This window comes from Lissotriton helveticus, chromosome 7, assembly GCF_964261635.1.
Source record: "Lissotriton helveticus chromosome 7, aLisHel1.1, whole genome shotgun sequence".
Taxonomy (NCBI): Eukaryota; Metazoa; Chordata; class Amphibia; order Caudata; family Salamandridae; genus Lissotriton; species Lissotriton helveticus.
Window position 1 is genome coordinate 1,577,066,734 of NC_136068.1, and position 19,432 is coordinate 1,577,086,165.

Here is a 19,432-nt window from a genome sequence, read left to right on the forward strand (position 1 = left end):
TCATGTTATAGAAAACCGGGGAATGGGGCTATCTGGGAGCACAGCGGCACCCATAGCTGTGCTTCAGTCCGTTTAGGAATGAAACAAGCATTTGCAATGCAATAAGTCTTGCATTTACGCCAGTTTAAGCTATTGGCATTGTAAATGACAATGCCTTTTATTTATGTTTTTAAAAAGCAAAACAAAAATAAAAGGCATTGTCATTTACAATGCCAATAGCTCAAACTCGCGTAAATGCGAGACCTATTGTCTGAGCTGAACTATTGACTGACTGAACAGTGCCCGCAGGGACCGGGCAGCCTGGGTGACGTTTCTCCCACCCCCCCCGGAGGAATATTGGGCCCTGTGGAGCATCGAGGCGGGGGAGATGAGGAGTGCTGGTGCACCTCGGTGGGCCTCTCGGTGAGGTCGTGAACAGGCCCACGGATGGGTGCGCGGATGTCTGTGCAGATGAGCTCCTTGTGACTGGGGGTCGAAGCCCATGTAAAGCTGGTGCGGTGTGGTCCACTTGCGCCCCAGCTACCGGTACAAAAGGGGGTGGTGATGGACGGAGCATCAGAACCAATCAAACACTCACACCCAGTCAAAAGATCTGGGTTTGATCCATCACCGTTCTTTAGCACACTCTGCCATCCCAGTTCACACATGGCTATATGCAAATCAGTCTGACCCTGTGCCTCATGGGAACAGTCCAGCCCGAACTGCCAAGCCATGCCTTCCCTGGACCGGAAACAAGCTTCCGAGGACCGGTTTCTGGCATTCCAGCCGTCTTCAGCCCGGCTTGCTTGAATCCAGTGGCAAAGTGAGCAAGGGACTCACATCTGAGCATACCCTGCCACACTTATGGCGGCCAAAAGCGGTACAAAAGGGGGTGGTGATGGACGGAGCATCAGAACCAATCAAACACTCACACCCAGTCAAAAGATCTGGGTTTGATCCATCACCGTTCTTTAGCCCACTCTGCCACCCCAGTTCAGACATGGCTATATGCAAATCAGTCTGACCCTGTGCCTCATGGGAACAGTCCAGCCCGAACTGCCAAGCCATGCCTTCCCTGGACCGGAAACAAGCTTCCGAGTACCGGTTTCTGGCATTCCAGCCGTCTTCAGCCCGGCTTGCTTGAATCCAGTGGCAAAGTGAGCAAGGGACTCACGTCTGAGCATACCCTGCCACACTTATGGCGGCCAAAAGCGGTACAAAAGGGGGTGGTGATGGACGGAGCATCAGAACCAATCAAACACTCACACCCAGTCAAAAGATCTGGGTTTGATCCATCACCGTTACCAGCTACCGGTACCTAGAGGTGGCGCGGAGGCCCGCAAGCTGGATTTTGCCCAGAGGACCCCCCCTAATTGAAATAGTGTGCCCTGGTGGTCCCCGATTCAGTGACGGGGTGGAGCAGCGGTGTACCGGCACATGGCTGTTCCGTGGACGAGACTCTAAAGCCCAGAGGTGGGGTCCCTGCAGGGCCGGTGTGTGGAGGCCAGCATCCACTCCAGCTATAGTAACCTGACAGCGACGCGGGGAACCGCGCAGACACCCGTGCCGAAGGTGGCCTGGCTAAAGTACCCGGGGTCGCAAGTGCGTTGTGGTGCGGCTTTGACTGACGGGCCCAGGAGTGGCGCGAGAGTAGGCCCGGACTACATTAACGGTGACTAGGGCCAGAGCCGGCAGGATTTGCGTAACCAACACAGAGGCCTGGCCGTGACTCATGAGGTGGTCCCGGCCGATGTTGCGCCGGATAACAGCGTGACGGATCTTGGGGGACGCCTAAGAGCCCGTGGGGTTGACTATACAGCCGGAAACGCCCAGCAACGGGGGGGTGGAACCCCCCATCTTCCGTCAGCGCCTTCCCCTACAAAGCACCCTTGGACAGCCGCGCCAAATATGGGGAGGGACCGGCCTACAAGGGGAGCCCCGACAAATAAAATCATGCAATACACTGTCCCAGGCTCAACATTGACGGAATGTCCCAGAATGGACCAGGAGATGGAGACCCACTAGGATGCAGCAGCCCGGGACAAAGCCAATATCTTAGCGTTGATCCGTGACTCCAGGTTGGCGTTGGAAACCAAAATGGACTTGATGGCTATGGACATCAACCATCTGCGCCTGGACCTCAGGAAGGTGGCCGACAGGGTTACCACCACGGAGGGTGACCTGAGCACATTGCAATCCGAGGTCCGCTAGCTGAGGGAGACGGTCACAGCTCTCCAGGATCATACGGCCCGGCTGGAGGAACGGGCAGAAGATGCGGAAGGGCGGTCCAGGAGGAATAATCTTTGCTTCCTGGGATTTCCGAAACGGGCAGAAGGGCCGGCGGCGGACCTATTCCTCGAAGACTGGATTGGCAAGATTTTCCCGAACATGCGACTCTCCAAAATGTTTGCAGTGGAGAGGGCTCACTGGAATCTAGGGCCGCCGCCGCAGCCCGGATCCCTGCCTAGGGCCATAATAGCCCAGCTTTTCAATTTTAGGGACCAGGACACGATCCTTCAACACATCCGCAAAACGAGCCCGCCCAGATTTTACAATCACGACATCCACATTTTCCCAGATTATACGAGGAAGGAACGACTTTCTAAGGGTTAAACGAAGGATGTGAAGCCAGAATATTAAATATAGCTTGCTCTTCCCAGCCAGGCTCCGAGTACAACACGGCGACAGGACACATTTTTTCGATAACCGTTGGACGCGGATGATTGGATGGACTCACTGGGTCTGGCGGGCCACGAACAAACACGAGGCTGGCAGGAGCAGAGACGTCGGAGTGGGCGGCGGTGGAACCAACGACATGGAGAGGGAGATCAGCACCCGAGAGAACGTGATCTTGCAGATGGAGGACGTATCACGGTGGGTCCGGATGGCACTCTCCGGGCGGAACTGGAGGCGATCCCGACCCAGAACCAGTTCTCCTCATTATGTTTGGTACAGGAAACGCAATCGGAGTCGGGAGGTGCCCCCAGCCACGCCATTGAGAACTCAGGAGACAAATGACTGGTGGACCCGATGGTAAGAGCCAGAAAAGTGGGGTCCTGGACACTGTGAGTATCTTTAATCTTTGACCCAGGGTGAACTTTTCAGGCCCGAGAGACTTGTAAAAAGGGTCATTGGCCTCGGGGGACAGAGGGGCGGCTCGAAACCTGTTTCTTAAAGAGGTTACACTATTGCGCCAAATATAGATTTAACTGACCGGCTGTAGAGTGCTCAGGTGGCCGGGCTAGACCAATGGTCGGGCGGTGCTGCACGGTACAAGTCAGTCGGCTGAACATCAAAACGGGGGGGGGGAGAGGGATTCCTCCGGACTTGAGAACGTACATTTTTGTGTTTTTCTGCTCATTGATTACAAGTTGAGGGGGTGGTCTAGTGGGTGAGTGGAGCTTTGGGGCGGCGTTCTGAGGCCTCCGACCAGGACCGGGTTAGGAGAATGCAGTACTACCGCCTGTGGGTGGGGGTGTTGTTGTTTTTTGTTCTCTTTGTGTGGGGGTTGCTGCCGGGTCTAAACTTACCTGCTTTACGGGACACACAAGATGTCTGCTTTTTAGGGGGTCACATTGCAATGTTATGAGGGGTCCCTTGTATGATAGTTGGGTGCTGCTATATCATCAACTGCTAACAAATGACGGGTGATACACAAAGGTATAAACTGATAACAATGACTGTTAGGGGGCTTAATAAAACGATTAAGCGAATCAGGGTGGCCACCTACCTCAGGCGCTATGGGGTAAGCATAGCCTTGCTACAGGAGACGCACCTTTGGGGAGACTGTCTCAAATATGTCCAACGTAGATGGCGGGGGCAGTTTTTCGCCACATCTTACTCAGGGTTCGCCAGAGGTGCACTGATATGGGTGGCGCCGGGAGTCCCCATCAAGGCCATGCACACTAAGCAGGATCCGGAGGGGAGGTTTGTGATGGTGGTGGGGACGCTCGATGGGTGTAGTATATGCCCGGTAAATATTTATGCTCCGAACAGTGATGATGGGGAGTTTCTAGGTCGGTGCTGGGGCAGTTAGACCTGGACCCAGACACATAACTACTTATTGCAGGAGACTTTAATTGTGCCCTTGATGGGGAATTAGATAGGTACCCCCCAAAATTGGATGCCAAACCTAGAACGAGAGAAGCGATGGGCCAGATGCTCCAGAGTTATGGCTCTTTAGATGCATGGAGGCACCACAACCCCGCTCGTCGGGTGTACTCGTGCCACACGCCTGCTGCCAATACCCATAGTAGACTGGACTATTTTTTTCTCCAGGGAACAGCAATGCACCGAGTAGCGGAGATCCAATATTTGGCTTGATATTTGTCCGACCACTCCCCGCTCCTGCTCACGTACTCGTTAGACAGAACACGGCCTAGGGTACCACTATGGAGGCTCAACACGGAGTCCTTGGGCGACCCGAGCTACAAAGATGCTATTTTACAAGGGCTCGAGCGTATCTGGAGGTCAACTGGGGCTCAGCTAGCACCAGGGCGACTGTATGGGACGCAATGAAGGTGGTAATTAGAGGGATCTGTTTGTCCACGGAGGTGGGGGTTAAAAAGGTGTTAGAGCGTGATCTCCGACGGTATGAGGAATGTCTGGCGGCGCTGGAAAAAGACTTTCTCACAGACAAGGAGAGGCAGCCTGAATGGACGGCCACGCGCCAGCAGCTGGGGGACACGTGGGCCTCGCTCGGCAAATTTAATAGAACTGCTAGCAGGCGGAGATGGTACACAGAGGGCGACAAGGCTGGGCGGCTACTAGCACGTCAGATTCGGGCGGAAACTCAACCCCACCCGATTCTGGCACTGCAGAACGATGTGGGCCAGATGGTATATACCCAACAGGAGATCAATGACGTGTTTCGGTCCCATTTATGTAAAATATACTCCGAGTCTCAGCCCCCCACGGGCCCGAGGGTGCGGAGATATATCTTGAGTGTTTGCAACTGCCCTGTATAGACGCGGACAGTCAGGAGGAATTGGGAGGCCCCCTTCGGGAGGAGGAAGTACGAGCAGCGATAGCCCACCTGAAGACAGCAAAGTCCACCGGGATGGACGGATTAGCCGCCAAACTCTATAAAGAGTAAAAGGGGGTCCTGATCCCGAAGCTCCTCGAAATGATGGCGGAGGCCCACCACCGAGGCTCGCTCCCAGATTCCATGCAGGCAGCAATGGTAGTTAAGATCCCCAAGCCGGGTAAGGATCCTCTTCTTCCCGGCTCGTATAGGCCTATATCCATGCTGAATGTGGATCTGAAAATTATCAGTCAGGTGCTGGCAAGTAGACTCCTCTCTTATCTCAGACGGCTGGTCCATGATGATCAGTCTGGATTCATTCCGGGCAGGAATATGCTGCGGAATATTCGTTGCCTAGCCGACATAATGCAAGCTTTGGGGGGATGAGCCGAACAGAACACTCTAGCATTTCTCTATATCGAACAAGCGTTCTACTCGATCCGTTGGGCCTATCTCTGGAAGGTACTTTTGAAAATGGGATTAGGGGAAAGGTTTGTAAATTGGATAAAACTGCTTTATGCTCAGCCAGTGGCTAGGGTCCGCACGGGACGATACTTATCGGACATAATACTCATAACTAGGGGGACGCTTCAAGGTTGCCCGCTCTCCCCCTTACTGTTTGCCCTGGCAATGGAACCGCTGGCGTATCATTTCCGCACGGTGCTTGAGGGTCAGGGCATACGAGTGTGGGACATGGAGCACTTGGTGTCACTGTACGCTGATGATGCGTTGCTTTACTTGAATCGGCCGACGCAGTCATTGCCAACCCTGATGGCCGCACTGTCGCAGTTTACGGCTGCTTCTGGGCTTGCAGTGAATAAGACAAAATCACAGCTTTATGCTATTGGAGAGCAGACCGACTGGGAGTGGGTACAACGCCCGGAGATGGGACTCCCATGGGTAGACGAAACGTTATGCAATTTGGGGATATGAATTGGGCGGAACACGGCAATCTTCTTCCAGCATAACATGGGGAGGATAATCCGGGGTCTGCAGGGAAGTATCGCCTTCTGGAACACCCCTAAGGTCTCACTGATGGGGAAGATCGTCTTAATAAAAATTGTGGTCCTCCCGCGCTGTCTGTACACAATGCAAGGTACTTTTTATGAACTTCCGCACCGGGACTTTAGGAAATTGGATTACCTACTGGTCCTCTTACTGTGGAATGGGAAGCGTTGTAGGGTGAGTCTGGAGGTACTGAAACGTAGGTGGGGCACAGGAGGTTTAGAAGTCCCGGATCTAGAACTCTTTTATTTTGCGTCACAACTGCAACATGCTATCGCATGGCTAGATATGGACCCCTTACATATTGGAACGGGAAGTTGGGAGCGCTGCTGTGGCAGGTAGGGGGGCGACGAGACCACGGCCCCCCACTGGTGAGGCTGGTATTCACGATATGGAATCGAGTGGTACGGCGCCTAATTCGAGACAGGCCGTTTGCCCCTGAAATGGATCTCTGGCTGATGCCACCCTTTTCCCCGATAGAACAGGTCATGTCAACAGACAAGTGGAAGGAGGGGGCTACCTGATGCTGTCCGACCTTTATCCGGACGATAAATTTATCACTTATCAGGAGGCGGTGACCTCCTTCGAGCTGGGACTGGGGCAATTTCTCCAATACGCCAAAATAGCGGCAACAGCGCGGCAACTATGGCCCTCGTTTCAGTAGGCTCCGGTGCACACCCGCACCCTGCTTACCATGATAGCGATGGCAGGGGGACGTAAGTTTGTGACTCACCTCTACAGGGCATTGAGGGAGGATAAAAAGTTAGGTCCCCTGACGATAGAACACAAATGGCAGCAAGTGTATCCGCAGGAGATTACCACAAAAGAGTGGGAAAACTACACGAGAGTGTGCGGAAGGTGGCGTTGAGTAACCGCTTCAAGCTAATTCAATACAATATTATACATATGACTTATCTCTCACCCAAGAGGCTCCAGGCCATTGATAACGCCAGAGACTCGCACTGCCCGAGATGTCGCAGTGCATAGGTGTATTTTATACATATGGTGTGGGCGTGCCCTGTAATCCAGTCGTACTGGGTGTCGGTCCTGGAGGATGTGACAAGGGTGACGGGGTTCATAGTAGACCTGGACCCGCGTGCTTGTCTCCAGGGCTTGATCCCTTTCGATCCCAAGCGGAAAGTAAGCAGGCGATTTCTGATGTTGGGCCTAGTTGTAGCCCGGCGACGCGTTGCCATCCATTGGTTGTCCCAACAGGGCCCGTCACTGATGAAATGGAGGGCGGATCTGCGGGAGTAGGCACTAGCGGAGATGGGGCACATGCAGAACACCAGGAGGGATGGCAAACTACCTGAGGACCTACTGGCTTGGGGGGCAATGCTTTAGGAGATGGCGGGACAGGACTCCCAGTCGACACAGGACAGTTCCGAGTCAAGGCCCTCTGGGAAGGGGGAGGCTCCAGAACACGATGGAGAGGCACACGGCGACCCAACATAGGGATGCGGTGACTTAGACCTCAATTTTGATGGACCCAGCAGCAGGGGAGGGGGTGGGGGGACGTTGAGGGGTTGGCGGGGGGGGGAGCATATCGGTACACAAAGTAGTTTTGTTCAGTGCCAGTAACTAATGTGGGAGTGTGTGCTTTTTGGAGACCAAAAACAATTTTTGCGTTTGCCAATGTTTGTTATAATGGTGAGGGCCCGGCAGCTCTCACATCAATAAGGTTTTACAAAAGCCATGCCAAAACAAGTCCCGCATTGCCAAAACTAAAAAGTTGACCACCAATGTCAGACCTACTGGCTTTGCCAAGGCTTGTTTATTTTTGTTTCCCATATTCTTATTGAAACTGGTTACACGAATTTTCCAATATGAATATTTTTGGGAAATACTAGCATGCATCAACACATTTTACTAAATGCTACAAAGAAATGGTACCTGAAATTATACAGTAGTTTAGCAAAATGTTTTTTTTCCCTACTTTCATTTTTTAGGAGCATTGTATATTGAAAGCAAAGAAACATTCATCTTGCTTTCAAGCTTCTGCAAATATTTGCATCTAATCAGAGAGCATTCTGTGAGCATCATGCATAGCCTCATGTTGCTAAACTTTGAAACCGTGTGTACACATTTTCATACTGGAACCACTGTCAGTAGTGCAGTCAGAACGTACATTTACTTAGAGCGCTCACCCTAATAATAAAGGCTTTCAATTAATGAACCATAAATACAAGTTTGAACAGCATTAACACATGCACACAAATATTAACTTAACTACAGGCAGTACCCTTCCCTGATCCTTAATGTGGTACTGCAAACTGGCAGCCAAAGGGTTTGTGCTGCAGGGGGTTGGGCCTACTTGTCCCAAGGACAAAATACACATTAAAACTTGTTGCCCTTGACCCCAAACAATATGTCCTGGGCGTCGGGCTATAGGAATTCCACATCCCTGTCTTGGTCGCACTTTCATCTGTGGCACCATACCCTCTGTCCTCCCCGCAAGGTAATTAATGAATGGGTTAACATTATACCAACTGTTTTCAACCTTCACTACTATTTCATTGGATGTCAAGTCACAATTTCCTTTCCTTTCTTTTCTCTGTATAAAACTAGTTATTCCCTGCATATTTCGTACATGAAGGGATCTTGCTCCAGCCGGAGTGGAACTTTGTCCTAACTCCATCATCCCTCTGCTCTAAATGGACACCCAGACCGTGTTATACTACTGGGAAACATCTGCTCTCCTCTTGTCTGTTCTCTAAAGACACTTTGTTCCTCTAATCTTCTATTTATTTCAGCATTTCTGTTCTCTGCTTCTTGCCATAATACCATGCGCTCGAGAACCCTTCTGATTGAACTCCCCATTGAGTTTCTCCTCCTCAGCCTTCTCATCTTCTCCTGTCACATTCTTGATTTCGACATCACATCCTATATCCCTTTTCATCTGTTTTATATAATATAGATCTACATATTTGAACAGTCATCAGTAATATGGCTTAGCCTCTCAATTGTGTTCTGTATTCCCTTTACATTGGTGGTCATGTCACGATAACCCTTATCCAATTCCTGATACATCTTTGATCGTGCCCCTACGTCAAACTTCACCTGTGAGATACTATTATAGTATATATTTCCTTCACTTGAGTTTTGGGGAATCCTGCTGCTCATTCCAATATGTCCTTTGACTTTTGTGCTATCAATTTTCCATTATTGTCCTGTCTTAATTTTTTTGAAATGTCTCCTGTGAAGGACACTATTGGTACATATACTTTTTCAGCTTCAAGAGAATCTTTATTAATTGTTTGAGCAAGATTAACCTCCCCCATGTTTAACATGTCATCAACCTTTGGTATCATTTTGTTTGTCAGGCAGGAGTATTAATGCCGGGTCTTTGTAGCCTACAACTGGAACATCAGTGTCGACTGAATCTATTGAGGTATTGAATTCCTTATATTCTACTAACAGTGATGGATACATACCCTGACGGCATAAGGGCCCTTTAATGATCTCTGAATATGTCGGGGTGGTGCTTTGGATTCCACCTGGGAATCCTGACTGAATACCTTCCACATGTCTAATGATGCTAATCTTGTTGTTCTTTTATCTACTTTATATGCTCCTAAAATATACAATATTACTTGGGCTCTCACTGTATTATTAAAAGAGCTATCTGGGGGCCATGGAACCATGGACGTCTTTGCACCTTCTGCCCTTTCCTGACAATGTCTTATTATTCTATCAGAGCCTTCTGGAAATGTGGAAATCAAGTGGCCTAAAGGAGTCCCTTTCTCGCTCTGTCTCCCCGGGGAAGATTTCTTGAAGAAAAGCATGACCTCACAATTATTTTTAATCTATTGGAAACTCTTACTATTTCTGTTTGTGGGGAAAATACTTGTTGACTATAAGACTGACTACTCCCTTTTATTTTGCCTCATCTTCAGTTATCCCTAAAAAGCATGTTGTGGTAGAATTACAAGAGTTTCACACAACACACCTAAAATCAAATCAGATGGATCTATATTACACTGAAATTTAATCTTTATTGTTTAGTTAGTTAAAACCATAACAATTTGATTTACATCACACAATTATTAAAATATTTAAGATATTACACTGAATAAATCTATTTGATATCCTAGTAGACCCAACTCTTACTATTCTTAAAGGCTCACTTCCTAAAGGAGTTGACACAAAAAACAGTCGGTACCTCTAATAATGCAAGAAAACTCATGATCTATTACACATGCTATAATAATCACAAATCTACAATATATATATATATATAACACATCACCCCTTCCAGAAGAAAAGAGCCGTGACCCAGAAGGGAGAGACAGATGGAGCACTTTATTGCATCAGTGTCCCAGGCGAATGCATTTCGGCAATAACAGCCTTCCTCAGCGCCCCTCTCCAACTGTTCCTAGTGCTGCAACAAACAAAGTCCTGCCACGCTGTTGTTTGTGAGCTCCTTGCTCCGCCCCCTTGATGATGCTGTCGGCTTTTTTGTGTAGTCCCGCGTAGTGGAACTTCACATCCCATAATGCCACAATGTCGAACTTCATGGGAAATGAAAATGCTTCACGGGGTGATATTTCTCGGAGTGGAATGCGTGAAAGGCACAGCTACATGAGCACATTGGGAGGTGAGGCAATGAAAGCAAGTCCGTGCCCCCTCGAGTCCCCCTGCTGTAACGCCTGCTACCTTTCAGCCTGATAAATGTCACCGTGCCAACACAGGAATCCCGGTCAACCAAAAAAGGGATGTGAATATCCCCTTACCGCTTTCACTCAGGCGTCGTGGTGGGTACTGGACCGAATTGCTCCCGCAATTAGACAAAAAGATGCTCCACGGAGCTTGCCAGTAAGTCCAGACCAGCTTGTGCAGGCGCGGTACACGTAAATGCGCTCTGGCTAGCGCATGAAAATATGACACATCACCCCTTCCAGAAGAAAAGAGCCGTGACCCAGAAGGGAGAGACAGATGGAGCACTTTATTGCATCAGTGTCCCAGGCGAATGCATTTCGGCAATACCAGCCTTCCTCAGCGCCCCTCTCCAACTGTTCCTAGTGCTGCAACAAACAAACAAAGTCCTGCCACGCTGTTGTTTGTGAGCTCCTTGCTCCACCCCCTTGATGATGCTGTCGGCTTTCTTGTGTAGTCCCGCGTAGTGGAACTTCACATCCCATAATGCCACAATGTCGGACTTCATGGGAAATGAAAATGCTTCATGGGGTGATGTTTCTCGGAGTGGAATGCGTGAAAGGCACAGCTACATGAGCACATTGGGAGGTGAGGCAATGAAAGCAAGTCCGTGCCCCCTCGAGTCCCCCTTGTGTAATGCCTGCTACCTTTCAGCCGGATAAATGTCACGGTGCCAACACAGGAATCCCGGTCAACCAAAAAAGGGATGTGAATATCCCCTTACCGCTTTTACTTAGGCGTCGTGGTGGGTACTGGACCGAATTGCTCCCGCAATTAGACAAAAAGATGCTCCACGGAGCTTGCCAGTAAGTCAGACCAGCTTGTGCAGGCGGGGTACACGTAAATGCGCTCCTCGAGTCACCGGGACACTCCTGCGTCGGTGCAAACCAGGGTCCGAGGTTACCCTGCGTTACATCACTTTCTCTTCGTACGATCAAGTACGTGATGCACTCCTTTCAATAATATCCACGAATCAGAGAAGCTTGAAGAAGTTTATTTAAACATCAAGCCAACGCAAACCCTATGCCTTTCGGCGATAAATCGCCTCGGAAACAGGTGATTTTTCATTGACAAGCGGACATTTAAATATAGTTAATCCTTACGTGCAAAGTAAACAAAACGTGATAATTAACAGAGAAAGTGGACTCATTACAGCAAATGTGTCGGCCATCTTTGAATGGTGAAATTTAACATAATCTCAAATCCACATATTCAATATATTTTGTTTCGCAAACACATCATTATACATATTAATTCTTCTAATTAAATTCCCAACTGATATTGTGTGTTCTTAATCTCCAAAATACATATCCATGACTATCACCATTTATTAGGTTTCACGTGAATCTGAATATCATTACGCAAATCCATGTTTATCGTAAGAATCTTATGGTGTCCATGAAAACATCGTAAGCGATGGGTTAATGACAAACCAAGCCGTGCATTGTATAAACTAATATACCATTGATCACAAACCTTCGCCTGTCACAGCTATTCAATAAAGTTGTCATTGATATGCAAAAGATATGATTATCAGATCAAAATCCCAAGTGGGCTACATAATCTCGAGGTCAAACCAGACCATTTGATATAGCATCTGACATTTCCCACATATCAAACTACTGCAATCACAGTTAATCAATAAAGTTTCTACTGACAGGCAAGCACATCTGAGAAAAGCTGCCATATTCGAGTCCCAAGTGGGTTACATATTCTCTCCCTTATCATTCTAAACAATATATTATACCCCAGTGGGTTTATAAGTAAATTTGATACTATCATATCAGGTAAAGTCCCATTACAGCAAAGTTAAGTTTTCTCTCTGCAAAATTAGTATTCTTTCAATCCCAAGTGGGCATATTCCAAATCTCACGACTTCCAAATATAGATTTTTTAGACAACATTCCATGGACACCACCTAAAAGAGAAACAGATTCACAATATGGCTGATACTGAATGGCACATTTTTATCTCATCAGACAAACAGTGAAAAAGTGAATTAAAAACCGTTAAAAACATTAGACATCAGAAACGCTTGAGGTCTGAGAGAAACACTTAATTCATACAGTACAAAATCAATATGATACACTCCTATCTCCTACAGCAAAGAATTAATTCTCCCAAAAACCAGGCCATTTCTTCTTCAGAATTCAGGCCCCCAGGGATTTTCGTGTCCAATTCTAAGATGAACTTAGATTCCAGTTGGCGCAACTTGCAAATTCTATCCCCGCCCCTACTTGATGGTGGTACTCTGTCAATCACAAAGAAGCGTAATAAATTACGATTGCTGTTGTGCATATCTTCAAAGTGACGTGCTATTGGGGACAGTTTATCCTTATTAGCAATAGCCCTCATATGTTTGAGGATACGTTTTTTTGCAGGGAACATCGTACTGCCCACATATTTAATAGCACCGGGGCATATCAAGACATAAACACAATGGTCATACAGACATGTTAAGTGCTTCTCAATACTTCTTACAGATTCAATCAATATATAGTACACAGATTTAACATTCGAACTAGACAGGACATGCAAACATAAAATCCCTGGATGTCCCTCAGGTTAGACTTATGTTGTACAATCTCATTTTTGCATAGCCTATCCTTCAGGGAATTCGCTTTTCTGTATGTTATATTCGGGGATTCCTTCACCACTTCCACTAGTGTCGACTCAGTACGCAAGATTTTCCAATGTTTTTTTAAACATTTAAGTATGTTCACAGAGTTTGAGTTAAAAGTGGAGATATATCTAATGATATTGTCCTCCTCTTCAATTTCCCTCTCTTTAGGGATCAATAGTTCACTTTGAGTGAAGTTGGCTGCTTTGGTGTAGCCATCTTTAATGGAGTTAAGACCATATCCCCTTTCCTGAAATCTTTGTTTCAGACACTGACATTCCAATTCAAAACCTGCTTCGCTACTACAATTTCTTCAGGCCCGAAGAAATTCCCCATAAGGAATGCTGCAGATCAGTGCTTTTTATGATGGCTACTTTCTGCATGTAGCAGAGTGTTGCCAGCTGTTTTCTTTCGGTATAGGCTAGATGTTAATTTATTGTCAATTACCCTGACTTCTAGATCCAAGAATTCAACTTTGGACTCGCTTATTGTACTTTCAAATTGCAAATTCACCTCGTTGTCATTGAGAACAGCAATGAACTCAATAGCTTGCTCATGACTGCTTTTCCAGATGATAAATAAATCATCTATATACCGTAGCCATGAAACAACATGGCTATGGTATTGGTCAATGCGCTGTACCCTGTTTCTGCCTAAAGAAAGTCTCATTAAAGATAAAATACATTGTTTTCCTGGCAGAATTGAATCATTTGCAAAAGCATATCATTGTGTTCCAAGAATGAGATGGAACAGGATTTCAAAAAGTGTCTACAAGCTTGTAGACCATCCACATGTTTTATGGATGTATATAGACTACAAGCGTCCAGTGTCATTAGGAGGAAATCATCTTCCCAGATGTTAGATTTGGGGGTCTCTGGTTGGCACAGGTAAGGGCTTGTGACAAGCAGGGATCCTCTCCTCTAGTCAGGATAAGGGAATTACCCTCTTAAAATAACCCCTGCTCACCCTCTAGGTAGCTTGGCGCGAGCAGACAAGACTTATTTTCAGAGGCGTTATAGCTTAAGCATTTGTGGACACACACAGTTACTCAGGGACAACACCACAGATGGACACCACACTAGGTTTGTATCAAAAATAATTATCTTTTATGTAAAGGCTTAGCACAAGACCAAATAACGTCAGAAATAATCCACAATACTGATTAGAAAAAGAGTTCTTGTTAAAAATGCGTATTTGAAAGTTCTGTGCGCTTCGGACTGTCTGCCCGGCTCTTCCTGTGAAGAAACGTACCTAGAAAGAGTCAAACAGGCGCAACGGACGCTCCGGTCCGGTGCGCTCTCAAATGCAGCGCGAGTCTCACAGTACCTTAGATTGTTGTGTCCGACACGGACGATGCATGGGAAACCAGGTGCGGTGCAGGCAGCGATGTCCTCCTTGACCGGTGCAATCTCCAGCTCGTAGACGTCCTGGGTGTGGATCGTAGACTTCAGAGTCGCGTTGTGCGAGGGGACGGTGCCTTGTGTGGTGCGGTTGAGTTCCGGTGCGGCGTACGAGCCGTACCTTGAAAGTTGGTGCTCGGGTAATCCTTTGAGCGCGGGCGAAGCGGACTGTACGCTGCGGTGGTGCGAGACGTATCCAGCCGCTCTACGTGCTGCAGCCTTTCCACATCAGCGGCAGGGTGCGCGTTGAGCAGTGCGGTTCGGAGGAGGAGAAGCGCGTTGCTGTGCGAGGTCCTTCCTTCACGTTGCGAGCTACGGCTCGTGGGGGCCACAAAGTCACGTTGTTCGGGCCGAACAAATCCATCCTTTACGTTGCGAGTTACTAAAAGGTACTAAGTCTTGTCTGCTCGCGCCAAGCTACCTAGAGGATGAGCAGAGGTTATTTTAATAGGGTAATCCCCTTATCCTGACTAGAGGAGAGGGTCCCTGCTTGTCACAAGTCCTTACCTGTGCCAACCAGAGACGCCCAAATCTAACATTGGTGGTCAGCGGTGAGAATTTCGAATTTGCATTTGTGATTCATATACAGTAATTGGTGAACACCACATAGTGACTGCTGACCAATAGCGCATCCACGTACTTTGTTGATTCTTGTTTTGCTGGAAATCTCCATTTTTGAAAAATCATGCCTGGTCCAAACAGCATAGAAAGGGCAGCATCTGTAGCCTCTGAAATTAAAGATATTGAATGGGAAGAGGAAAGACTAGAGAGCTACACCAGAAATCAGCTAAAGGGCTTCTGCAAAAAGTTCAAAGTTCCCCATGCTGGATGCAAGCTCAAGGGAGAGCTACAAAAGGCGCTGTGGGCCTCGATTGAGTCAAGGAAAGACCCTGAGGATTTGGTGGTAGCTTAGTAGACTTTTAGTAGCTTATTCGCCGGCATTAAACACATGATCTCTAGACCAGCTTTAAAACCTAGATTGAACCCCAAATGGTTTGATGGCACCTTCTCGCGGGGGAATCGAGAACTGCGATCAGGGAAATAATTCTTGTCAGATCGTTACGATCTTGCTACAAGAAAGCGACCAGGTTGTAAACATATGAGATCCTAAAAGAACGTTGGGACAATCTTGCCTGTGCCGCTACACTGAATGACGGAAATGGATGTTGGGCAGCAGTTAAAGCTATGAGATCTATGGGTCTTAATATTACTCCCATAAGCTGTAATATAACAAGTGAATCATGGGAGGCACATTTCGCTAGGATTTATACAGCACCGGTAACGACCCCGAAATTTGGGCACCTCTTTTTTGTAATGTTTTTAATAATTTAACTAAAACAGCCATTCCGAGTACTTGGTCCACTAGTATTATCGGGCCCATTTTCAAAAAAGGAGATCGATCCAATCCTAGTTGTTATTGACCAATCTCCTTGATAGATTAACACCCTAGAAATCTTAGGTAGGGTCGTCTTTAATAAAATTAGGACCTGGGCCGAAAAGGACCAAATTTTAAATCGGTGCCAGCTGGGTTTTAGGAGCAAATTGGGTACGGTTGAACAGTGTTTGAATCTACAGCTTATTCTTGGTAAATATACGATAGCACAAAAGTCACCGATTTATTTGGGTTTTATGGACCTCACATCAGCATTTGATTTAGTTAATAGGTCACGCTTGTGGTCAGTTCTTTTAAACTATGGGTTGGACGAGGCTTTGGTTTATTTTTCGGCACATTTACACAGGGATCTGAAGGCGCGGGTTAGGATTAGTAATAATGGGGAGCTCTCTGGGGAGATTGTCATCGGTAGAGGGGTCAGACAGGGATGTGTACTCGCCCCTCTACTTTTTATTCTTTATATAAGCGATTTACACAACAACCTGTCAAAATTGACCAATGACGTCCCAAAAAATAATGGCAATATACTCCCCGCGCTCTTATACACTGATGATGCGATCATCATGGGCCGCACCCCCAATGCACTCCGCACTTTAGTTAAGGGCTTCGTGACCTTTATGGCTGATTTGGAGCTCTGTACCAATTATAAGAAATCATATATAATGATTTGTGGACCGAAAAACATTGTTTTAATTCAATAACCTTCCTTATTTGGGCCTGGTGTTCTCTGAGACAGGATCCTGGCAAGCTCATGTTGGCTACAGTAAATTTTCTAAAGTGATTAACCCCTTCATGCTGCCGTCGGCAATTGGCCGACGGCAGCACTACCTGCCCAGTGCTGCCGTCGGCCAATGACCGACGCGGCCCCGCCCGTTTTGCGGAAGTGCGCACTTCCGCAAAATCGTGGGCGCATGAAACGGGTTAACTCTATCTTGAGTCTCCGGCAGCCTAAACAAGCAGAGGTGGTATCACCTTAAATGAAGATATACAAATCGCAGTGTATCCCGACGACCACATACGGTGCTGAAGTCTGGGGCTTTACAAACTGCAGCGGGATCCAAAGGGAAGAAAACAGATTCTGCAGAAAAATGTTGGGGGCCCAATTCTCTTCACCAACATAAGTATGCCACAAGGAAGTAAATTTGTGTTACATAGAAGATTTTATTAGGTCGCACCCAGCTATATTCTGGCTAAAAATATGGCAGAATCCTGCAGCAGCCCTAACAAGAGAGATCATTGTAGACTGCCTTAAATGCGATAAGGGCTGCTCCATACCATGGCTCTCTGCCGTCAGAAGAAGTTTAACCAGCGTGAATCTTAAACATGTCTTTTTAAATGCCTCATTACTTGAGAGCATGAATAAAATATCACTCATGGGGGCACCGTATGAATCTTACAATAACGAAAGATATGCCACTGAGTGCCTCAAACCATCGGTTGTCAGGTACATGCCCCTCCTAGATGCCTCCGGCCCCCAAAACCAGTCGCTACCTAAATATCTTTTGAACAGCATTGGGCGCTGAATGAGGAGCCTACTTTTTCGTCTCAGAGATGGTACAATTAAATATTCGCTTTGTTTCCCTTTGGGATTCAATAATAATCTCGAGCAGATGCCTTGTCCGTGTGGCACTGGCAGTAATCAAACGGTGGGACACATTTTATTGTTTTGTTTTAAGTCAGCGGCCATTACTGATCACAAAACAGCGTACCTCGAAATCTTTCATCTCGGAAGTGATGATTTGATCTGCTGAGTAAGCTCGTTTTTACAAGCGACAGTACGCTCAATTGCCTCCATGGGTGACCTTTAATGTGACAAAAGCACTTAACAATGCTCAGGTGTATATAGTTCTTATCACCTTTTTAGTTGAACACTAATTAAGGTGCCTCCCCTTAGGTGGTCAAGCTTAAGCGAAATCATTTATTTCTGCATTATGTCGCAGATATTGTTTACAATCAAACCGTATTTTACCCTAATATGATACTACTGCCAGTATCCACACTTAATTATAATTGCACTTTGTTGTTAATACTGTTTACATTCATTGCTCTTTATCATAATATGATGCTGTTTTGAAACGCCTGCCCAACTGTCTTTTTAAATTTTATTTTATTGGCTTATTTATTTGCTAACTTTTTATATGGCAGTCCTTTAGTTTATTGTGCTTTCCCATACACTGTTTACTGTGGTATTTTTCCCCATCAAACCTATGTGTTTTAACCAGTCTCAAGCACCGCAGATTCATATAAGATTTTAGTTGTGAATCTACATGAGATTTTATATAAGAGTTGTATTTTATTGCTTGACTTGATTGAATTGTGCTTTTATGGCTATTTGTATCCGAATAAATATTGAATTGAATTGATTAGAGCTTAAAGCTAAATTAGGGTTTCGATTCCTTTCAACCTTCTCCAGGATTTTGGCAGAGAATGGGAAAAGCGAGATGGGGCAGTAGTTCTGGGGTTCGCTGCGGTCTGTGAAGAGTTTCTTGAAGGGAGGTCTGACCTCTGCGAGTTGCCATGCATCAGAGAAAGTGGCCGTGGCGATAGATGCGTTAAAAATAGTGGTGAGTTGGTGGTTGATCTTGTTGCTTCCTAGGTCGAAGAGGTGGTGGGGGCATGGATCAGTGGGTGCTCCCAAGTGGATGGAGTACATGATGGCTGTGGTGTCTGGTGTGGTGAGCTATTCTCATGCTGTGAGATGTTGGTTGGGGGAGGCTTCTTTTAGAGTCAGAAGGTTGAAGAGGTCGGTGGGTTGGAGGTCAAAGTTCCTGTAGGTTGTGGATATCTTGTGGAAGTGATTCGCTAGACAGTCATAGAGTTCCTGTGAGGGGAGGTATCAGTTCTCAGTGGCTATTAGGCAATAGAACTCTTTGACGATGGTGAAGAGTACCTTGGTGTGGCTGGCGCAGGCCTTGATGCGGTCTGCGAGGGCATCCGTTTCAGCATCTTTGAGTCGTTGGTGGTATATGTTGAGTGCTGACTTGAAGGTGGCTTGGTCTGTATCGTGTCTGGTGGTATGTCATCTTCTCTCCAGTTGTTTGCAGCTGTGTTTTATAGTGTTGAGTTCTGGTGTGTTCCAGCTGGCTTGTTTGGTGGATCTGCAGATTTTGGCTGGCTTGACATTGTGATGGCAATGTCAGGGGTGGTGGAGGAGGTGAGCCAGGTCTCTGTGATGACGGTCACGTCTGAGACGAGGATGGGGATGGTGTCCCAGACTTCTGTGGCTTGTTCTGGAGTTGATCAGGAGGCATCGGGGTTGTTCTGGGGTGGTGTTGGCCGGCGAAGTGGGAGTGGGTCAGGTTTCTGTGAGGGCAGGAAGTCCTATGTCACAGTGAAGAGACATCTGTGGCAGGTAA

General features: G+C 47.1%; 1 protein-coding gene across 10 annotated transcripts in view; it reads left to right on the plus strand.

The window, feature by feature from the left end:
- Positions 1 to 19,432, plus strand: part of GFY (golgi associated olfactory signaling regulator) — a 242,513-nt gene that overhangs the window by 30,382 nt on the left and 192,699 nt on the right. For 3 of the 10 annotated variants that reach the window (XM_078650967.1, XM_078650972.1, XM_078650977.1), the window contains one exon: positions 9,331 to 9,398. The exons of the other annotated variants lie outside the window; for them this stretch is intronic. In XM_078650967.1, coding sequence (XP_078507093.1) covers positions 9,343 to 9,398 — 56 coding nt within the window. In that variant the 5' untranslated portion in view covers positions 9,331 to 9,342. Of the gene's footprint in view, positions 1 to 9,330; positions 9,399 to 19,432 lie in introns of those variants that run through there. 10 annotated transcript variants of the gene reach the window in all.